A 17,862-nucleotide genomic window follows, 5' to 3' on the forward strand; every position below is an offset into this window, starting at 1 on the left:
CTACGCGTTAAGAGGTTACTTTCGCATTTATAATATTGGTAGGGATATATTATATGTATGCAATATGAAACTCCAAAACTAGCACGGAATGCAGTAGCGGGCAAAAGGCGGCGCCCTACTGAATCGGCCTACAATCTTATCGAGGTGAAGCGATAAGGTCAGCGGGCCGAAGGCCTAAATGGATATATCGTGTTATTATTGTCAAACAATTGGGCGTCTGATTATTTGATCGTTGAACTTGCAAACTACTTTGACTTTGACGGAATATGGCATATAATGAAAGAGGTGGACGGAAGTTGTGATGTTGCGATTTCTAAATCTGTTGGTGACTCGATCTTAACATAGCAATAGATAGATTATCAAAATACAAATAAAAAGAAAAACCGTGTAGGTTTCTGTAAGTTAAGTATCTACAGTACATTATCATTTTTAAGCATGTTCGTCTATAATCAATAATATAAATTCGCCATACAGATGTGCTTCTATTTTGTTTTGTTTTATTATCTATATTATCTATACTGTAAAGATATACATCAGATGCAGGACAAATATACCAAAGTGAACTGCCATCATTTTAGCTATCATGCTCTGAAGGTGTGTTGTTATAGACGTAACAAACATACAAAACGGTATTTCAACAAGCGAACGCTTACTACATACCTACTCTAGGATTCGGTACACTTTCAAATTTACACATATATTTTTAGTTTAAGATCAAAATTAGAAAGCTTCAAAAGAGAAAACAAGCAGAGTAAATGAATAATTAATGCTATAATAAGATGTAGTGGAACCCTAATCGTTCCAAAAAAACAACGGTCACGACGATGCAAACTAAAAGCAGCGTATACGCAAGGCGACACACAGTTATCACATTGTGCTTTACTCCCGTATTAATAGGGGCGTGTTTGGACTGTTTGGTAACATGTGTGGGGCACTGTACAAACAAAGGTCGGGCGAGGACGGTCGGTTTACAAATACTATGTGTCACGTGACTGCATCAGCTGTTTGACAGAATGTTATAACAACGAAAGGTGAGTGTACGTCGGAAGTGGGGCATAGAGAGAATATGATAATAAAGTCTGTTAGCGAAATGAATAATTTAAAGAGAAATAACTGGTGAAAAACTGCATAGCCCTAATCTACACGTTTAAGTACGCTCTCACTTTTATTAATATCGACGTTCCCTTAAATTTGTGGAGACAAAAAACAGCAACGAATCTTAATGTAAACAATGGGCAAGTAGAGCCTAAAAGGGTTGCCATGCGTCCCCGTTTGAAGTTCGGTGTCCCGTTGATATACTCACAGGAGCAAAATTTGCACACCCCTAGCTTAAAGCCCTGGGTGCCCCTTAAGAACCCTAGCTAAAAGGTACTAAGCTGGAAGTAAATGCTATAGGAGAGCAGCGACAACCATCTGCGTCACATAAAATAAAAATAACCATCGTTATTTTTATTTTTCTTATGTTTGCAGTTTTTTCTATGGTACCTACTAGCAAACATGGACAATGCTTTCGGTACGTATATTAGACAGAAACGCAATCATGCTGCATGCAATAACTGATGCTATCATATGTAATAGCTGCTGCTGCGGTACAGCAACAAAGACGGATTGAGAACCCTCTACTTTTATGATAACCTCATATATGAAGTAGGTAAAAAAATGAAATTGGTTTTACATACCGAATGACGACAAAAGCTTAATACGATCAAATTAATTTACAAAGTGGACTGGCTTGTGGAAAATTTTAATTGACGTTTAAATGACGTAAAGCCGAAATTATAGCCCAATAAATAGTTGGTAGGTCTTATTTCGTTGTAACTTGTAAGATAATATACCTAGTCAGTTAAAAGTGTTAGTTTCATTTTTCAATACCGCTCACATTGTAAATTAACTTTAAGATCGTGCTTCTGGACTATGTTTAATAACTTTTGCTTGTTATTACATTCCATAAACAACTTTGTATTACGAGATCTGTAAATAAATTTTACAGAGAAACCTTAGTCTGTTCGGAAAGAGAAGAGTCGTGGAACGTATTGGGCTCCGTACATTCCACGACTCTTCTCTTTCCACACAAACTCTACAAATTTAATGCAAAACGCATGTGCGACAAACAACATGGTAATTGCATATTAATGCCGTATAATGCTGATTCTTACGTCACCTCCAACTGGTTAGGGTTCAGGTATGTCACGAGCTCACGAGGCGAGCAGCTGACTTTCAACGTTAAGAGGAGATCACTTATAAATCATTACTAGTCTTATTTTTATGAAAATACTTATAAAATCGTTCCTAACTATGTAGTTTATATTTGACTAAAGGCACAAAAAGATTTTTTCCACGCAAATTATATTAATTTCTCGCAAGTTATTCAGATGCAATAGATATGAAAAATTGTAGTTACTAACTGTTACTCAGATTATTTTACTGGACGTTACCGATAAACCATAAGAGTATGCACCACACCAGAGCTGAGAGAGGTACCTAGGGACTGACCAAATACACCAAAAGGTAGGTAATACGTATATATGCTCCAAACTATAAAATGCATACTGGCACAGCTCTGGTGTTGGCGAACCATATTCAAGTCAAGCTGAATAAAAGGCGTAGGTAAAACATAAACTAGGTACATAAAACCACTTATAAAACCTATTGACTTGTTACCAGCTGTTGGATCTCCGAATAGTAATAAATAAATATATAATGTATTTTTTATATATTTACAATATTTTATTTCATACAGCTTTTACAATTCGGTGCCGTGACCAGGATTAATGTTTAGAACACTGTATGTATCTGGGAATTTTGTATAGTGTATTATTTTATTTTAGTTACCATTTCTGTCAAAATCAAATAGGTCATAGTTCTGGTACCTAAATACTTAAGAAAACGGCACAGTCCCGTGTTTATAGTACCGTTGCGGCAGAGAGCTCATTTCAGCCGATAACTAATTCTGAAAACCGTTATTATACGATGCTGATACGCCGGTGAAAAAAACTATTGCGCGTTGACTTACAATACAATCTTATTTTTTACTATTGGTTAGTTGAAATCTGAAAAAAATAAGGTTGTTTTTATAACTAGTAAGTACGTGATGTTTTAATCGAATTTGTTGTTAAACAACTATGTACGTTAGTCAAAGTCGTGTAAGTACACAACTTAATGCTAGTGATACAAGTTTATGCCTATATTCAGGATATTTTTAAGTTCTAACGACAATAACGACATAAGTAATATTTGTTTTCATAATTACAGTACACTGACTTCCTCTTAAATACCAAAACCAAGCAAATATAAACAATCATGCTGTTTACAAAATATACTTGTTTGACAGCGCAGTTACCCGCCGGAAAAAAACTAGTTTAGCGTACGAGTATGACAACTTGACAGCGCATATTTTTACCGAGCTCGCTACTTTTTTACTCACTCGGATTTTCTAACTTAAGTACTGTTTTTATTGAACATCGAAAATTTATAGTACCTATTCAATTATCGCGGATGTGATACGTAGGTATACAATAAGTTGCGAAGTGTCAACGAACATAATTATTTGTTCAGATCAATACAATGATTATTTAACACTTTTAATATAATTGTTTACGAAAATTAAATGTCTCGCAAGATTTCTCAAAAATATTTTGTCAAAAAGCCATTGAATAGAAAAACCTAGGCATACAAGTACTTACCAATAAAATAAGCTTTTTTATACACGCTCTACAATATCTCGGTATCTGTAATATATTCCATACGATTTAAGGCCACTTTGTTAAAAATAAATGTTTGTGTTAAATATACCAATAGAACACCTCAGATGGCATATGGCCAAAATATTCAGACGAAAATCTGTATTAAGTAATTTGAGTTCATCACAGCGGCATAGAAACATTATATCTATCAAGTTTTTGCAATTCTAAAGTGGTTCCTATAGCATTTGTTATAGGGTTGATATTTGTTCTGTAAAATATTTGACAAAATTAACGGGTTGAGGTAGACATATTTAGACTCATCAAGATTATTTATCTGAAGCAAAGTGTTATAACTTATAAAACAAATATTGTTTTAGTTGTCTCTTTTAAGTTCGAATTAGGTCGCCTTTAGCCCGGTAAAAAATTTTCAGCGAGAGGCGAGTAGCGATATATACATATTATGCTTCTTCACGTGCGAGTGTTTTCTCTAAAGGTACATCCACAATTCCACACGGCAGTTCGCATTAGTGGAGCAACACTGTGCAACCCGTAACTAAAGTGTCATTCTACGGTACTTGATGCTAACTATGTAAACACAAGTCACTAGTAAATTTATAATCATTATTATCTAATAGGTAAAAAATGTACCTAAATATCCATACGTTATTGTACCAAAATAAGAAAATAAACTTTGGGACATGTTTTGTCATAATACGACAGAACTCGTAATACATAAAAATAATTATTTTTAAAAGAAATGCTTTCATTATTAAAATGAATGGTAGGTATAAAAAATAAGTCTGGAGCCTGCTCTTGACCCGATGACGCGTATGGTAATGTAATATTGGTAATTCACACTGTTCCTTGCGTCATCTTTTATTTATTTACCATGACGCTTTCAATAAGTCTCGCATAATAAGTATTACTAAATATTTGGACAGATGAACATATGTATTTATTGTATATTATATACTTGTATAGTTGTGAGTTGTTTTAAGCCGACAAGGATTTGTTTAGAAAAGTTCGCTCTAATATTTGAGGAAATACCGGCGACTTAAAAAAATCTTATTATATTACGTTTATTTTAAGGAAATTGGTACATTTGTATTATGCAGGTGGTAAAATACCTTTACAGGTTCACATGAGATATTTTAAGAATTTTATTGGTTAACCAACATATTTTGTCAATTCTATTTCGCAAGTATCCCTAGAGAATTCCGTGGAGTAAAGTGGAGTTATTACGTATTTTATCCATACATTCTAATAGAAATTTTATTCAAATGTCGAGCTGCTTCCTTTATTGTGACCTCACGACACTACGATCTAGTCGACCTTACTCTTAGGCAAAGCAACGAGTAACATACTTAACTATTAGCATAGAGAAAAAAATACATAGAGTGCTCACTCCATACATCAGTTTTAGTACCAAAAAGACTATTAGCATCTAGCATCGAGTAGCGGAACTATCAGCATCGAGTAGCGGAACTATCAGTACTGCTACTTGACAATAGATGTAGCACCGACCGGAAAGTCTTATGCTGTTGAGATAAGATTTTCCGGTCGGTGCTACATCTATTGTCAAGCAGCAGTACTGATAGTTCCGCTAGTCGATGCTAGATGTAGACACTGAAATTAATAGTCTGAACTGATGTATGGAGTGAGCACTCTTGTCTTACTATATTTCTCTATGCTATTAGTAGACTTTATACACGTAGAAATAAGGTATACGTATATCAGTTGACGCACGCTGCACGATAGTACAGCCCATCCTCAGGACTCAATACGAGGCCAGGCATAGTGAAAGTTTCAACAAATCGGTTTCCTTCAAACGAACGGCGTACGAGTAACAACCATGTCAGTCCAAATTCAAGCTTAATTCTATAGGGTTAAGGTTGATTTTACAATGAATTTATGTTACAATTAATACCTACCTTAATTGAGATAATACATAAGAACTTATGATACATAAGAGGCTGTATTTACCTCGCTTTATGACCTCCTAAGCCGTAGCAACCGTGCGTCATAGGAGTTCCCGTACTGAATTGTTCCCAGGATTTTTAGTACAATGCTGATTTATAAAAACCGGCCAAGTGCGAGTCGGACTCGCGCACGGAGGGTTCCGCACCAATCAACATCCGTTTGTTGCACGGGAGCCCCACTTAAATCTTTATTTTATTCTGTTTTTAGTATTTGTTGTTATAGCGGCAACAGAAATACATCATCTGTGAAAATTTCAACTGTCTTTCAACTTTTCCCTTTGGAAAACAAAATTACAGCACCACTAACAGCACAAACAACAGTACCAACAACAACACCAGAACAACAGCACCAAAAACAATCACACAACAAACAACACGCACACCGCGGGGCCCTCGGGCCCCGCGCACAGGGCAAAATCTAGTTTATTGTTATAGCGGCAACAGAGATACATCATTTGTGAAAATGTCTATCACGGTTCGTGAGATACAGCCTGGTGACAGACGGACGGACGGACGGACGGACGGACGGACGGACAGCGGAATATTAGTAATAGGGTCCCGTTTTTACCCTTTGGGTACGGAACCCTAAAAACGATGTCCCTTTGCCAAGTCGACTTATACATTAGAATGTCACGGTACAGCCTAGACGGCAAAATTGAGAATTTTATAAGTAGATTATGCTCGTAAGGCCACCATACAAAATGATCATATTTTTAATTTGAACCTTCGCAAATTGCGGGCATTTATCTCTGTCACTCTAATGACGCCTTTATTGTAAAAGAGGAAGATCCCTGCAATTTGCGAATTTTAGTTTTCGCGGTAGCCCCTCTGAATGGCTTCGACTCAATCGACTCAACTTAAAAGGTTATTGAGGAATCCCAAGACTTTCCTCCCTGATAACATTTACATTACAGGTACAAGTTTTATAAAACCGCGAATTTTATAATATAAACTCCATAACTCATGAGGCTGAAATTGTATAATAATGTAACATTTCACGATCGTATTTATATTGTTTCCCTATGTGTTTGCTCAAAGATTTTTCCAGTTCGGAAAACCCGAGTCTGCATTTATTTAATAATGTACCTACATCAAATTGTGAATGACTCTGAGATTTATTTAATGAATGGACAAGGAGGAAGGAAATACCAAAACGCAGGATATGTATGTGCCAACTGCATGGCGGGGAAAATAGCAATGATGGCACTCGAGTCTTCGACGTGGCAAATACAGTATCTGAGGGCCTACCGCGAACCACTTCGTTCTTTCGTTCGTCTATTCGTCTAAAACCCGAAAAGTTCCGCAGAAATATAAAGAGTTAATTTAATTCGGATGAACTATATAAAAGCAAGGTTTTCCTACTCCAATAAGGACGACTCTTCTCTGTGGAAAGCCACATATATTTTATGTGTACAATATATATGTACATATGTATTATAGTGATAATATCTCTATGAGTTAACTACATAGTTGGCGTTTACATTGAAAATAAGGTCCAAAAGTCTAACTAGCGGTATGTTTTTTTTACATATTTGTGTTGTTGTGGTGCTTATTTCAAGTAAATATTATTGGAAAAGAGCTAACCACTTATCCGAACGAACATTAACGAGTTTAGGTCAAAATACAGGGACTTTAGAAGGAACTTTGTATGAAGATTGGCATTCTTCATTATGTACTCGTCTCTTGTTTCACCATGTGCGGTAATCAGTTATACGCTCATAAACAATAATCATACGATACTAGATTAAACCGGTATCCGCTTAATAGTTACGTTAATAAGTTGATCTAACATGCACTATTATATTGACAAAGAACTTTGTACCTTAAAGTAATACCATAAAGTTTAAAACTGAATGACGACTGACGATATATGGTAGAACAGTTTATGTTCATCTAACATTATTCAGTGCCATATTGACAAGGAACATTGTAGCTTATAGTAATGTAATAAAGTTTAAAACTGAATGACACTGGCAATATGTGATATGGTAACAGTGCAATTGAATCAGTGGTGATTTGATCTTACAATGTCTTAATGGCTAATGGGACTGCTTAGAGTCAATGGACAGTTGAACAATGTGACACATGTCTCGATTATCTATTTAAATGCAAATAACGAGTAAAATTTAATTACGTTTATTTGACTTCTCGAAAATCAAAACTCGTTAGGAAAAGCTTTGAGTGAAAATATGTTGTAACTTTAAATAAATCTTCATACTTTACACTGATTTAAACTTTCACGATTTTAACACATTATCAGAGGTAAATCTTAAAACTTATGTCCCGTTGTACAATTTAATAATGTACTTCATACTTTAGTTTGTAGGCTGGCGAAAAATAATATGGTCAAGTGCGAATCAGTTTCAGTACCTTTTAAAATTACTTAATAACAATTTGGGGTATCATAAAGTAATAAGAATAGATAATTTATAGGCGTTTTTGCTTTCAGCGAAGGCGTGAAAACTCAGGAAACGGAATTTTACCTAGGAATGAACCATAGATCAATTTTTTGTCTTTTTTAAGAATCTAAATTGTAAATCTTATTTTGGAGCGGTTTTCGAGTATGTACTGTTATAAATTTTAGGATTTTATTTCTAATACTGCTCATTTTATAGAGTCTGTGCGGAAACAGAAGAGTCGTTGAATGTATGGGGCCCAATACATTTCACGACTCTTCTCTTTCCGCACAAACTCTAGTAGGTACCAGGGATGTTGCGGATGCAGATTTTTTGACATCCGCGGATGCGGATGCGGATGCGGATATTTAGAGGCTCACATCCGCGGATGCGGATGCGGATGTCAAGATTAGGTACTTAGAAAACGTCAAATATTACATTTTTAGTATTTTTTTATTAAAAAAAACGAAACGTTTAGTATTTGAGCAAAAATATAGGTGCGTTATATTTAATAAACAGTAACTTCGCCGACTTTTCTGGATCTAGAGTCTAGACGATTTCGTTATAGGTAATGACGAAATTACCTAGCACTTACGCCGCCGCTAACACGTTCCTGTACCGACTTGTTCGACATCCGCATCCGCAAAAGCTCCGCATCGATTTTATGCGGATGCGGATGCAGATGCATATGTTGAAAATAATGCGGAAGTTCCGCGGTTGCGGATGCGGATGCGGATGTTCGCAACATCCCTGGTAGGTACTTACACGAAAAAGATATAAAGTAGTTTAAAGCCGTTTTACTGGCGCGTCACGATTGTTTATAAAAAATATAAATGTGACGTTATCTATGAAAAGGGATCTTATTGTCGATGGCGCTTACGCCATTATTAACGATGCTCAGATATAAATACAATGCCGCGCGACGCTGTGCGGCGTAAGCGCCATCGACAATAAGGTCCCTTTTCATAGATAATGCCCCAAATGTTGAAGCATGACTTGCCAAATGTGGAATTTGCTTCGCTCATGATTACTTGTGGTATTTTTTTTTCATATCACTAATAGACGACAAACAAGACTGCATAACATTGGATTCATATTGTAAAAAACCCTAACTTAGAGAAGATAAATAAATAAAGGAAAAAAAATATTTTATCGGACAAGAGAAGAGCTGTGGCTGCTAGCCGACGATATATACCTACATTTAAATATGTAAATCCTTAAATACATAGAAAACATCAACAAGTCAGAAAAAAATATCCGCGCTTATCACACACATATAAATAGTAAATACTTTCCGGGATTTGAACCCAAGACCTTCAGCTACTAGCGCTACCGAGGGTTATTTTACTAACTACGCCAAATTGGCCTTTAAAATTAGAAAAGTATCTTGAAATTTTGTTTGGCTGTTATTTATAAGTAGGTGCATTATGCACTCGCTTATACACAAATTAATAGGTACAGTCAGCAGCAGAAGTTGCTCAGCGTGCGAGGTGAACAAAATGATCTAGACGCGACTTTATTGTTTAGAGAATAAGAGCGTGTCAAGGTAATTTTGATCGCCTCGCCCGCTTAACAACTGCTGCTGACTGTGCCGTTTTAGAGGCAATTATTGTTAACAACTTTCCTCGGCTAACTACATAAATTGTAAGATTTCACAGTGAACGAAGACATTACACCTTAATGGAAACAATGCTTTTTATTTAGTCACGTTTCCGCTGCGCAACTCACGTATCTTATGTAATTAACACACAAAGTCAATCAATTCCTATTTATTCATTAGCGTTTCGACATTAATTCCATTTGACGTAAAACGTTGATTATGCAGGTGTCCTATATAGCTCACTTTGGTGCGTATTTAAGAAACAATATCTGGGAGACCGAGTATTGCTCGGAAAACACATAAAATCTCAAAAATTAGCGTTTTCCCAGAGATAAGACCTAGCTAGATCGATTTTTCGCCCCCGAAAACCCCCGTATACCAATTAAATTTCATCGAAATCGTTAGAGCCGTTTCCGAAATCCCCGAAAATAAATAAATATGCAAGAATTGCTCGTTTAAAGGTATTAGATTAAAAACTAGCGACCCGCCCCGGCTTCGCACGGGTTACACAAAACTATAAAAAATTATACACCTAAACCTTCTTCAAAAATCATTCTATTGATAGGAGAAAAGCGCATGAAAATCCGTTGAGTAGTTTTTGAGTTTATGTATAAACAGAGAGTTACAGATCGTTATTATCTAGGTATATACATGTATATGATACGCGTATATGATAATTGATAAGCCTCAGAATAATAATGCTTAGACAGGTAGTCCTATACAGCTAATCTGCTATAAGGGAAGCCGAAACACGATTGATGTGTTGTGTTTTGAACTCGGCAACTCACACATATATACAAAAATGTAAGGTATTGAGCAGAGGGCCTACCGTGAACCACGTCCGATGTTCGTTGTTGCCTCTCACACTTGTAAATTCGTACATAAGTATATTAATTGAAAGTGTGTCTTACCTCATATCCGGCGAGAAATCCACCGAGCAAGCGTATCCAGCCACCATATGCCCCGTGAAGTCAGGTCACGTGTCCGTCTTACGGTCACGTGATCTGTCGCGAGTTTAACATTTTTTCCCCGCCTCAAAAAGTACACAAAAAAAATGAAAGTGTGTCTTACCTTATATCCGGGGAGAAGTCAACCGAGCAAGCGTATCCAGCCACCATATGCCCCGTGAAGTCAGGTCACGTGTCCGTCTTACGGTCACGTGATCTGTCGCGAGTTTAACATTTTTTCCCCGCCCTTCCGTGCACAAAAAAAAAATGAAAGTGTGTCTTACCTCATATCCGGCGAGAAATCCACCGAGCAAGCGTATCCAGCCACCATATGCCCCGTGAAGTCAGGTCACGTGTCCGTCTTACGGTCACGTGATCTGTCGCGAGTTTAACATTCACGTGTCCGTCTTACGGTCACGTGATCTGTCGCGAGTTTAACATTTTTTCCCCGCCCTTCCGTGCACAAAAAAAAATGAAAGTGTGTCTTACCTCATATCCGGCGAGAAATCCACCGAGCAAGCGTATCCAGCCACCATATGCCCCGTGAAGTCAGGTCACGTGTCCGTCTTACGGTCACGTGATCTGTCGCGAGTTTAACATTTTTTCCCCGCCCTTCCGTGCACAAAAAAAAAATGAAAGTGTGTCTTACCTCATATCCGGCGAGAAATCCACCGAGCAAGCGTATCCAGCCACCATATGCCCCGTGAAGTCAGGTCACGTGTCCGTCTTACGGTCACGTGATCTGTCGCGAGTTTAACATTCACGTGTCCGTCTTACGGTCACGTGATCTGTCGCGAGTTTAACATTTTTTCCCCGCCTCAAAAAGTGCACAAAAAAAATGAAAGTGTGTCTTACCTCATATCCGGCGAAAAGTCAACCGAGCAAGCGTATCCAGCCACCATATGCCCCGTGAAGTCAGGTCACGTGTCCGTCTTACGGTCAAGTGATCTGTCGCGAGTTTAACATTTTTTACCCGCCCTTCCGTGCACAAAAAAAAATGAAAGTGTGTCTTACCTCATATCCGGCGAAAAGTCAACCGAGCAAGCGTATCCAGCCACCATATGCCCCGTGAAGTCAGGTCACGTGTCCGTCTTACGGTCACGTGATCTGTCGCGAGTTTAACATTCACGTGTCCGTCTTACGGTCACGTGATCTGTCGCGAGTTTAACATTTTTTCCCCGCCTCAAAAAGAAAAATGAAAGTGTGTCTTACCTCATATCCGGCGAGAAATCCACCGAGCAAGCGTATCCAGCCACCATATGTCCCGTGAAGGTTTTCTTCCGGTTCATCTTGAACCTGTTGAGCGCGCTGAACACGACCACCTTGTTGTCCATGGACTGGCACGCGAGCCACTTGCCGTTGGGCGCGCGCGCCACGGCGGGCAGCGAGTGCATGGCCGGGTCCGCGATGTACTTCATGTCCACAGGGATGTCCCTGCGACCATAGAGAAAAAAATACATAGAGTGCTCATTCCATCCATACATAGAAATCGAATAGCGTCATTCTGGAACAGGGTACGCATTTCTAATAATAGGCTAATTACGACTGTAAATGATAACATTTACCAAAATGTGTTCTTCCTGCATTGGTTGTCCGCGCACCAGCAACCGAACCGTAAGTAGTTTTAGTTTTATTTTATTTTTACATTTCTTTCCTTTTTATTTTTATTTTTATATATATATATATATTTTTCAATTTATTGTATTTTTATCTTAAATATCTCTTAAATGTCTATTGCCTGAATAAAGAAACATTCATTCATTCATTCATTTTAGTACCAAAAAGACTATTAGCATCTAGCATCGAGTAGCGGAACTATCAGTACTGCTACTTGACAATAGATGTAGCACCGACCGGAAAGTCTTATGCTGTTGAGATAAGACTTTCCGGTCGGTGCTACATCTATTGTCAAGTAGCAGTACTGATAGTTCCGCTACTCGATGCTAGATGTAGACACTGAAATTAATAGTCTGAACTGATGTATGGAGTGAGCACTCTTGTCTTCCTATATTTCTCTATGCTGCGACACACCAACGCGTTACTGACGTGTCACACTGTCCAATATCAACCCTATACTAACGCCGTAAGGTCCACAACTCCACAATAGGGATGATGACACATGTTGAATTTTATAACAAAATCTAGTAAAATAGATAACAAACGAGCAATTTATCACAATAATGTGGATATTAAAATAAAATATTGAAAAATTACAAAAATACAGGAGCTGAAAGTTTCAAAATTTAAGTTTTTTTTTTAATTTCCAAAAACGATAAAAGTAAGGGTACCATTCGATTCCTTACATTTCATGCAATAAAATATTGTATCGCAACTATATACATAAACGCAATATTTCACAGACAAAAAAGCAATTTTCTTGTTTTGTCCATACTACAAGATGGGCGATGACGTCACGGCCCTTGGCCGTTTTGTATAGGGCGTTTCGCGAGTGAAGTGCGACTGTCGGCCTTTGACTACAATTTCTGACTTTTGTGTTGCTTTAATGCAATGGGTCCCATATAGACATTTGATCCTAAAAACAAACCCGATCGATTGATACCATAAAAAAAATAGTCATGTAGCCTATTACCACAATAGGCTAGATGAGATGTTTTCATTTATGGTATCAATCAATCAGGTTTGATTTTAAGAACAGATGTCTATATGGGACCCATTGCATTAAAGCAATACAAAAGTCAGAAATGATAGTCAAAGTCCGACAGTCGTACTTCACTCGCGAAACGCTCCTAACAAATTGTTACGTGAACGTGACGTCAAGGTCACTGAGAGTCCATCTTGAAGTATGAACAAAATAAGAAAATTGCTTTTGTCTGATTTATATTTAGGTATAAAGAAAAATCTTCAAAGAGCCGATGTGTACTAGTTGACGGCAGCGCCATCTTAAAATTGTGATGATGAAGAAAGTCCACAATGTGACTGTTACCACAGTATACTAAGAACAGTAGTGAATCTAAGGCCGCTCGGCAAGTTATTTACCTACTCTTGCGTTGGCGCTTAGGGTCGTCACTTTTATTTTTAGTATTATATCGCGATATTATAGCCGAAATTCGGGAGAGCACATGTAATTGCGTACCTGACATATCCAGACTGGTTTTGTTGGGGTACCCCACAGAAGTACCCTCATATTTCAATACACTACATTTAGTTAAATATTATTTGCGTATTATGAGTAGCACTAGGTTTCTATTTATATAATATAATGAAATGTTCTATCAATTCATAAATGAGGTATAAATTAAGGCCGGTAAGAGCAGGCAGATGCGAGCGTACTCGAATGCGCGCGCTCACAGTCGCGGTACGGCCCACACTGCCGCCACCGTATTCCCCCGTATATTATGCGAATGTGTGCGTGGCAGCGCGTGCGTACACGGCGCCCGGCGCGCACGCACACATTCAAGCCGGCAGCGGCACATTTATATGAAGATTCACTACTGTTTTTGTACTGTGCTTTACTCACCACTCCCACACCCTCAGGCTCTTGTCGTCGGAGGTGGTGACGAAGCGGCGGTTGTCGTCCACGAACGTGATGGTGTTCACGGCGCCGAGGTGCCGGTCGTGCTGCGCGATCTCAACCTTATCACGACCACATAAGGTCCACAATGTGACTGTCACTCACCACTCCCACACCCTCAGGCTCTTGTCGTCGGAGGTGGTGACGAAGCGGCGGTTGTCGTCCAAAACGTGATGGTGTTCACGGCGCCGAGGTGCCGGTCGTGCTGCGCGATCTCAACCTTATCACGACCACATAAGGTCCACAATGTGACTGTTACTTACCACTCCCACACCCTCAGGCTCTTGTCGTCGGAGGTGGTGACGAAGCGGCGGTTGTCGTCCACGAACGTGATGGTGTTCACGGCGCCGAGGTGCCGGTCGTATTCTTGGGCTATTTCACCCGTTCGAGTGTCCCACTGAGAAAGAAATTATACTGTTAAATAGATACAGAAAGTTCATTTGCAAATACATATGTATACTGGGTGTGGCCTATAATACGGGCAATAAATTTAACTGTAGACCAGGGATGTAACGGATGTGGTTTTATCGGAACCGAAAGCGGAACTAGATGTTTTAAATTTAGTTTATCGGAACCAGAAACGGAATCGGAACCGAAAACGGAACCGGAACCAGAACCGGAGCCCGAGTCAGTACTATCAGTAGGTATACATTACACAACACAACACATACGAATAGGTACTTTAAATTCGAAAACACGCATAAACCAGAACATCTAATTACTGCAGCACGTGGCAAGCGGGGCTATGAGCGAATGACTGGTATAAACCTGTTTGTTTTTGATGTACACCGCTCATGTCCCGCTGCCGCGCTAAGCATTGACATCCGATATAACTTCCGTTTCAAAAGTAACGGAACCGGAACAGAAACGGATGTGTAATACCAAACGGAAGTTCCGACTTAACGGAAACGGAAACGGAGCTCTGTAACATCCCTGCTGTAGACTATACTCCTCAAATAGGGATGATGGCACATGTTGAATTTTATAACAAAATCTAGTAAAATAGATAGCAAACGAGCAATTTATCACAATAATGTGGATATTAAACTAAAATATTGAAAAATTACAAAAATACAGGACCTGAAAGTTTCAAAATTTAAGTTTTTTTTTAACTTCCAAAAACGATAAAAGTAAGGGTACCATTCGATTCCTTACATTTCACCCAAAAAAATATTGTATAGCAACTATATACATAAACGCAATATTTCACCGACAAAAACGCAATTTTCTTGTTTTGTCCATACTACAAGATGGGCGATGACGTCACGGCCCCTGACCGTTTTGTATAGGGCGTTTCGCGAGTGAAGTGCGACTGTCGGCCTTTGACTACAATTTCTGACTTTTGTGTTACTTTCATGCAATGGGTCCCATATAGACATTTGATCCTAAAAACAAACCCGATCGATTTATACCATAAATGAAAATTAGTCATGTAGCCTATTGACCAACATTTGTTCAGCGACTTTTAAAAATAACGAAGACATAAGACTTCGTATTTTTCATACAAAATAAATATTATCTTCAATGTACGCCATTATCTTTGTTATTGACGTTGCTTGTCACGCTTTAAACATAACAAAATTCGCAATACATTGCGTCTTAGAAAAAACTTTAAAGTGTATTAAAAATCAAAACACAAGTTATTTTTAAAAGTACCTAGCTGAACAAAAATGTTGGTCAGTATGAGGAGTACAGACTACAGTTTAATGTTTTGCTCGTATAACAGGCCACACCCGATATTCAGAACAGTGGGCTCCAAAAACTACGGCCCAGGGAAAGGAAGGAAGATCCAGCTGGCGAAAATCCGCCGAAGGCGTGACTTTGGCCTGAGGGTCAAAAACTTTAGACTTTTTTAATACAAGAAAAACTTAAGAAAGTTTACCGTCTCAGAGGCGAGCGTGATTCAAAGTCAAACGTCTTTAGTATAAAAGCGGGATAGTAAATCGGCCAATCGAATTGTAATTTCGTATGTGATACAGATATATATATATACAGGGATAAGTTCGCCTTTGTACCTTTATTTCTGTAAATATTATGTAAACCTGTGTTGTGTGCAATAAAGTGATTACTACTACTACTAATATAATAATAAGTGTCGTATGTCGTCGGCACTTTACGGTACTTGCATGCATATTCACGCAAATGATCTTGTCCGAAGTGCCAGCTACGAAGTACTGTTTATCTTCGTCGGGGTGGAACTTGGCGCAGTACGGCACTTTACGGTACTTGCATGCATGTGATAATCTACTCACGCATATGATCATCTTGTCCGAAGTGCCCGCTACGAATAAGTGCTGTTTGTCTTCGTCGGGATGGAACATAGCGCAGTACGGTACTTTACGGTACTTGCATGCATATGATAGTATACTCACGCATATGATCATCTTGTCCGAAGTGCCCGCTACGAATAAGTGCTGTTTGTCTTCGTCGGGGTGGAACTTGGCGCAGTACGGCACTTTACGGTACTTGCATGCATATGATAGTATACTCACGCATATGATCTTCTTGTCCGAAGTGCCGGCCTCGAATAAGTGCTGTTTGTCTTCGTCGGGGTGGAACTTGACGCAGTACGGCACTTTACGGTACTTGCATGCATATGATAGTCTACTCACGCATATGATCTTCTTGTCCGAAGTGCCGGCCACGAATAAGTGCTGTTTGTCTTCGTCGGGGTGGAACTTGGCGCAGTACGGCACTTTGCGGGACGTGAAGCGGCCCGTGCACGCGCCGGTCTCCGTGTCCCATAGCTTTATATAGCGATCGTAGGCTGTAAAAAATCATATTGTATAATAGAGTTTATGTCAAACATTTAAATAAAAATGTTAATTCGTATTGAGGTTACAGAAAGTTTGCAAAAAGTTGGAAAACTTCTCGGAATTTTTGGACACTTTCGTAAGAATAAGAAATAAAATAATGATTGAACGAATAACGTCGCTATACTTACTCAACCTCATATCTGCAACAATCATTTGATGGAAATGTCGCTTTTCTTTCATTCGGAATACGGGTGTTTTTGTCATCAAATGAGTGTTGCAGATACTAGGTTGAGTAAGTATAGCGGCGATAAATAGTTACAAGTTTTTCTCAATTTTGGAAACTTTCCGTCGGCTCATGATATAGGTAAGGCAGCAATACTCAACCTGAGGCCTGCTTGGCTTTTACCTACGGCCAGGTGATCTTGATAATTATAGATATTCTATAAACCTTGCCATCCGAACGTCAACTTTAAGCAAATTCATCTTGCGGTCCGAGGCTACAAGGAATAACCGTCTTTATGGCCCTCATATTTCATATTTTATGAACAATACCTATACTAGAATGTTATACAATACTATATTTTAAATACAACAAAATGGAATATGCAACTAAAAAAAAATGTAATTATGCATGCAAAGAAAAAATGTAATTATGGTGGAATAAAGGCTATTTTTATTTTATTTTATTTTATTTATGGCCCTCATAACAAGGTTGACTATGGCTGATATAGGATTGTATTGAACTTACCAGCAGAAATGAATTGATCGCCGGAGTTGTTGAAGTTGATATCACGAACGGCCTGCCGGTGCCCGAAGTACGTCCTTATGCAGCGCCGCTCGCCGTATACTTCCCAGATCTATAAATATAAATAAATAGGTAATGTTCTTATATGTGACGTTATCTATGAAAAGGGATCTTATTGTCGATGACGGTTACGCCATTATTAACGATGCTCCGATATAAATACA

General features: G+C 38.4%; 1 protein-coding gene and 1 long non-coding RNA gene across 2 annotated transcripts in view; both read right to left on the reverse strand.

Annotated features, from left to right (window-relative positions):
- The window catches only part of LOC134649676 (uncharacterized), a 164,011-nt gene that overhangs the window by 92,778 nt on the left and 53,371 nt on the right, over positions 1 to 17,862 (reverse strand). The gene's annotated exons all lie outside the window — the stretch shown is intronic.
- LOC134649664 (pre-mRNA-processing factor 17) overlaps positions 1 to 17,862 on the reverse strand; it is a 33,377-nt gene that overhangs the window by 4,390 nt on the left and 11,125 nt on the right. Inside the window, exons 8-11 of the mRNA XM_063504503.1 lie at positions 17,642 to 17,750; positions 16,750 to 16,904; positions 14,401 to 14,534; positions 11,818 to 12,039 (exon numbers count right to left, since the gene is read on the reverse strand). Coding sequence (XP_063360573.1) covers positions 11,818 to 12,039; positions 14,401 to 14,534; positions 16,750 to 16,904; positions 17,642 to 17,750 — 620 coding nt within the window. The remainder of the gene's footprint in view (positions 1 to 11,817; positions 12,040 to 14,400; positions 14,535 to 16,749; positions 16,905 to 17,641; positions 17,751 to 17,862) is intronic.

The sequence above is a fragment of the Cydia amplana genome, chromosome 7 (assembly GCF_948474715.1).
Source record: "Cydia amplana chromosome 7, ilCydAmpl1.1, whole genome shotgun sequence".
NCBI lineage: Eukaryota > Metazoa > Arthropoda > Insecta > Lepidoptera > Tortricidae > Cydia > Cydia amplana.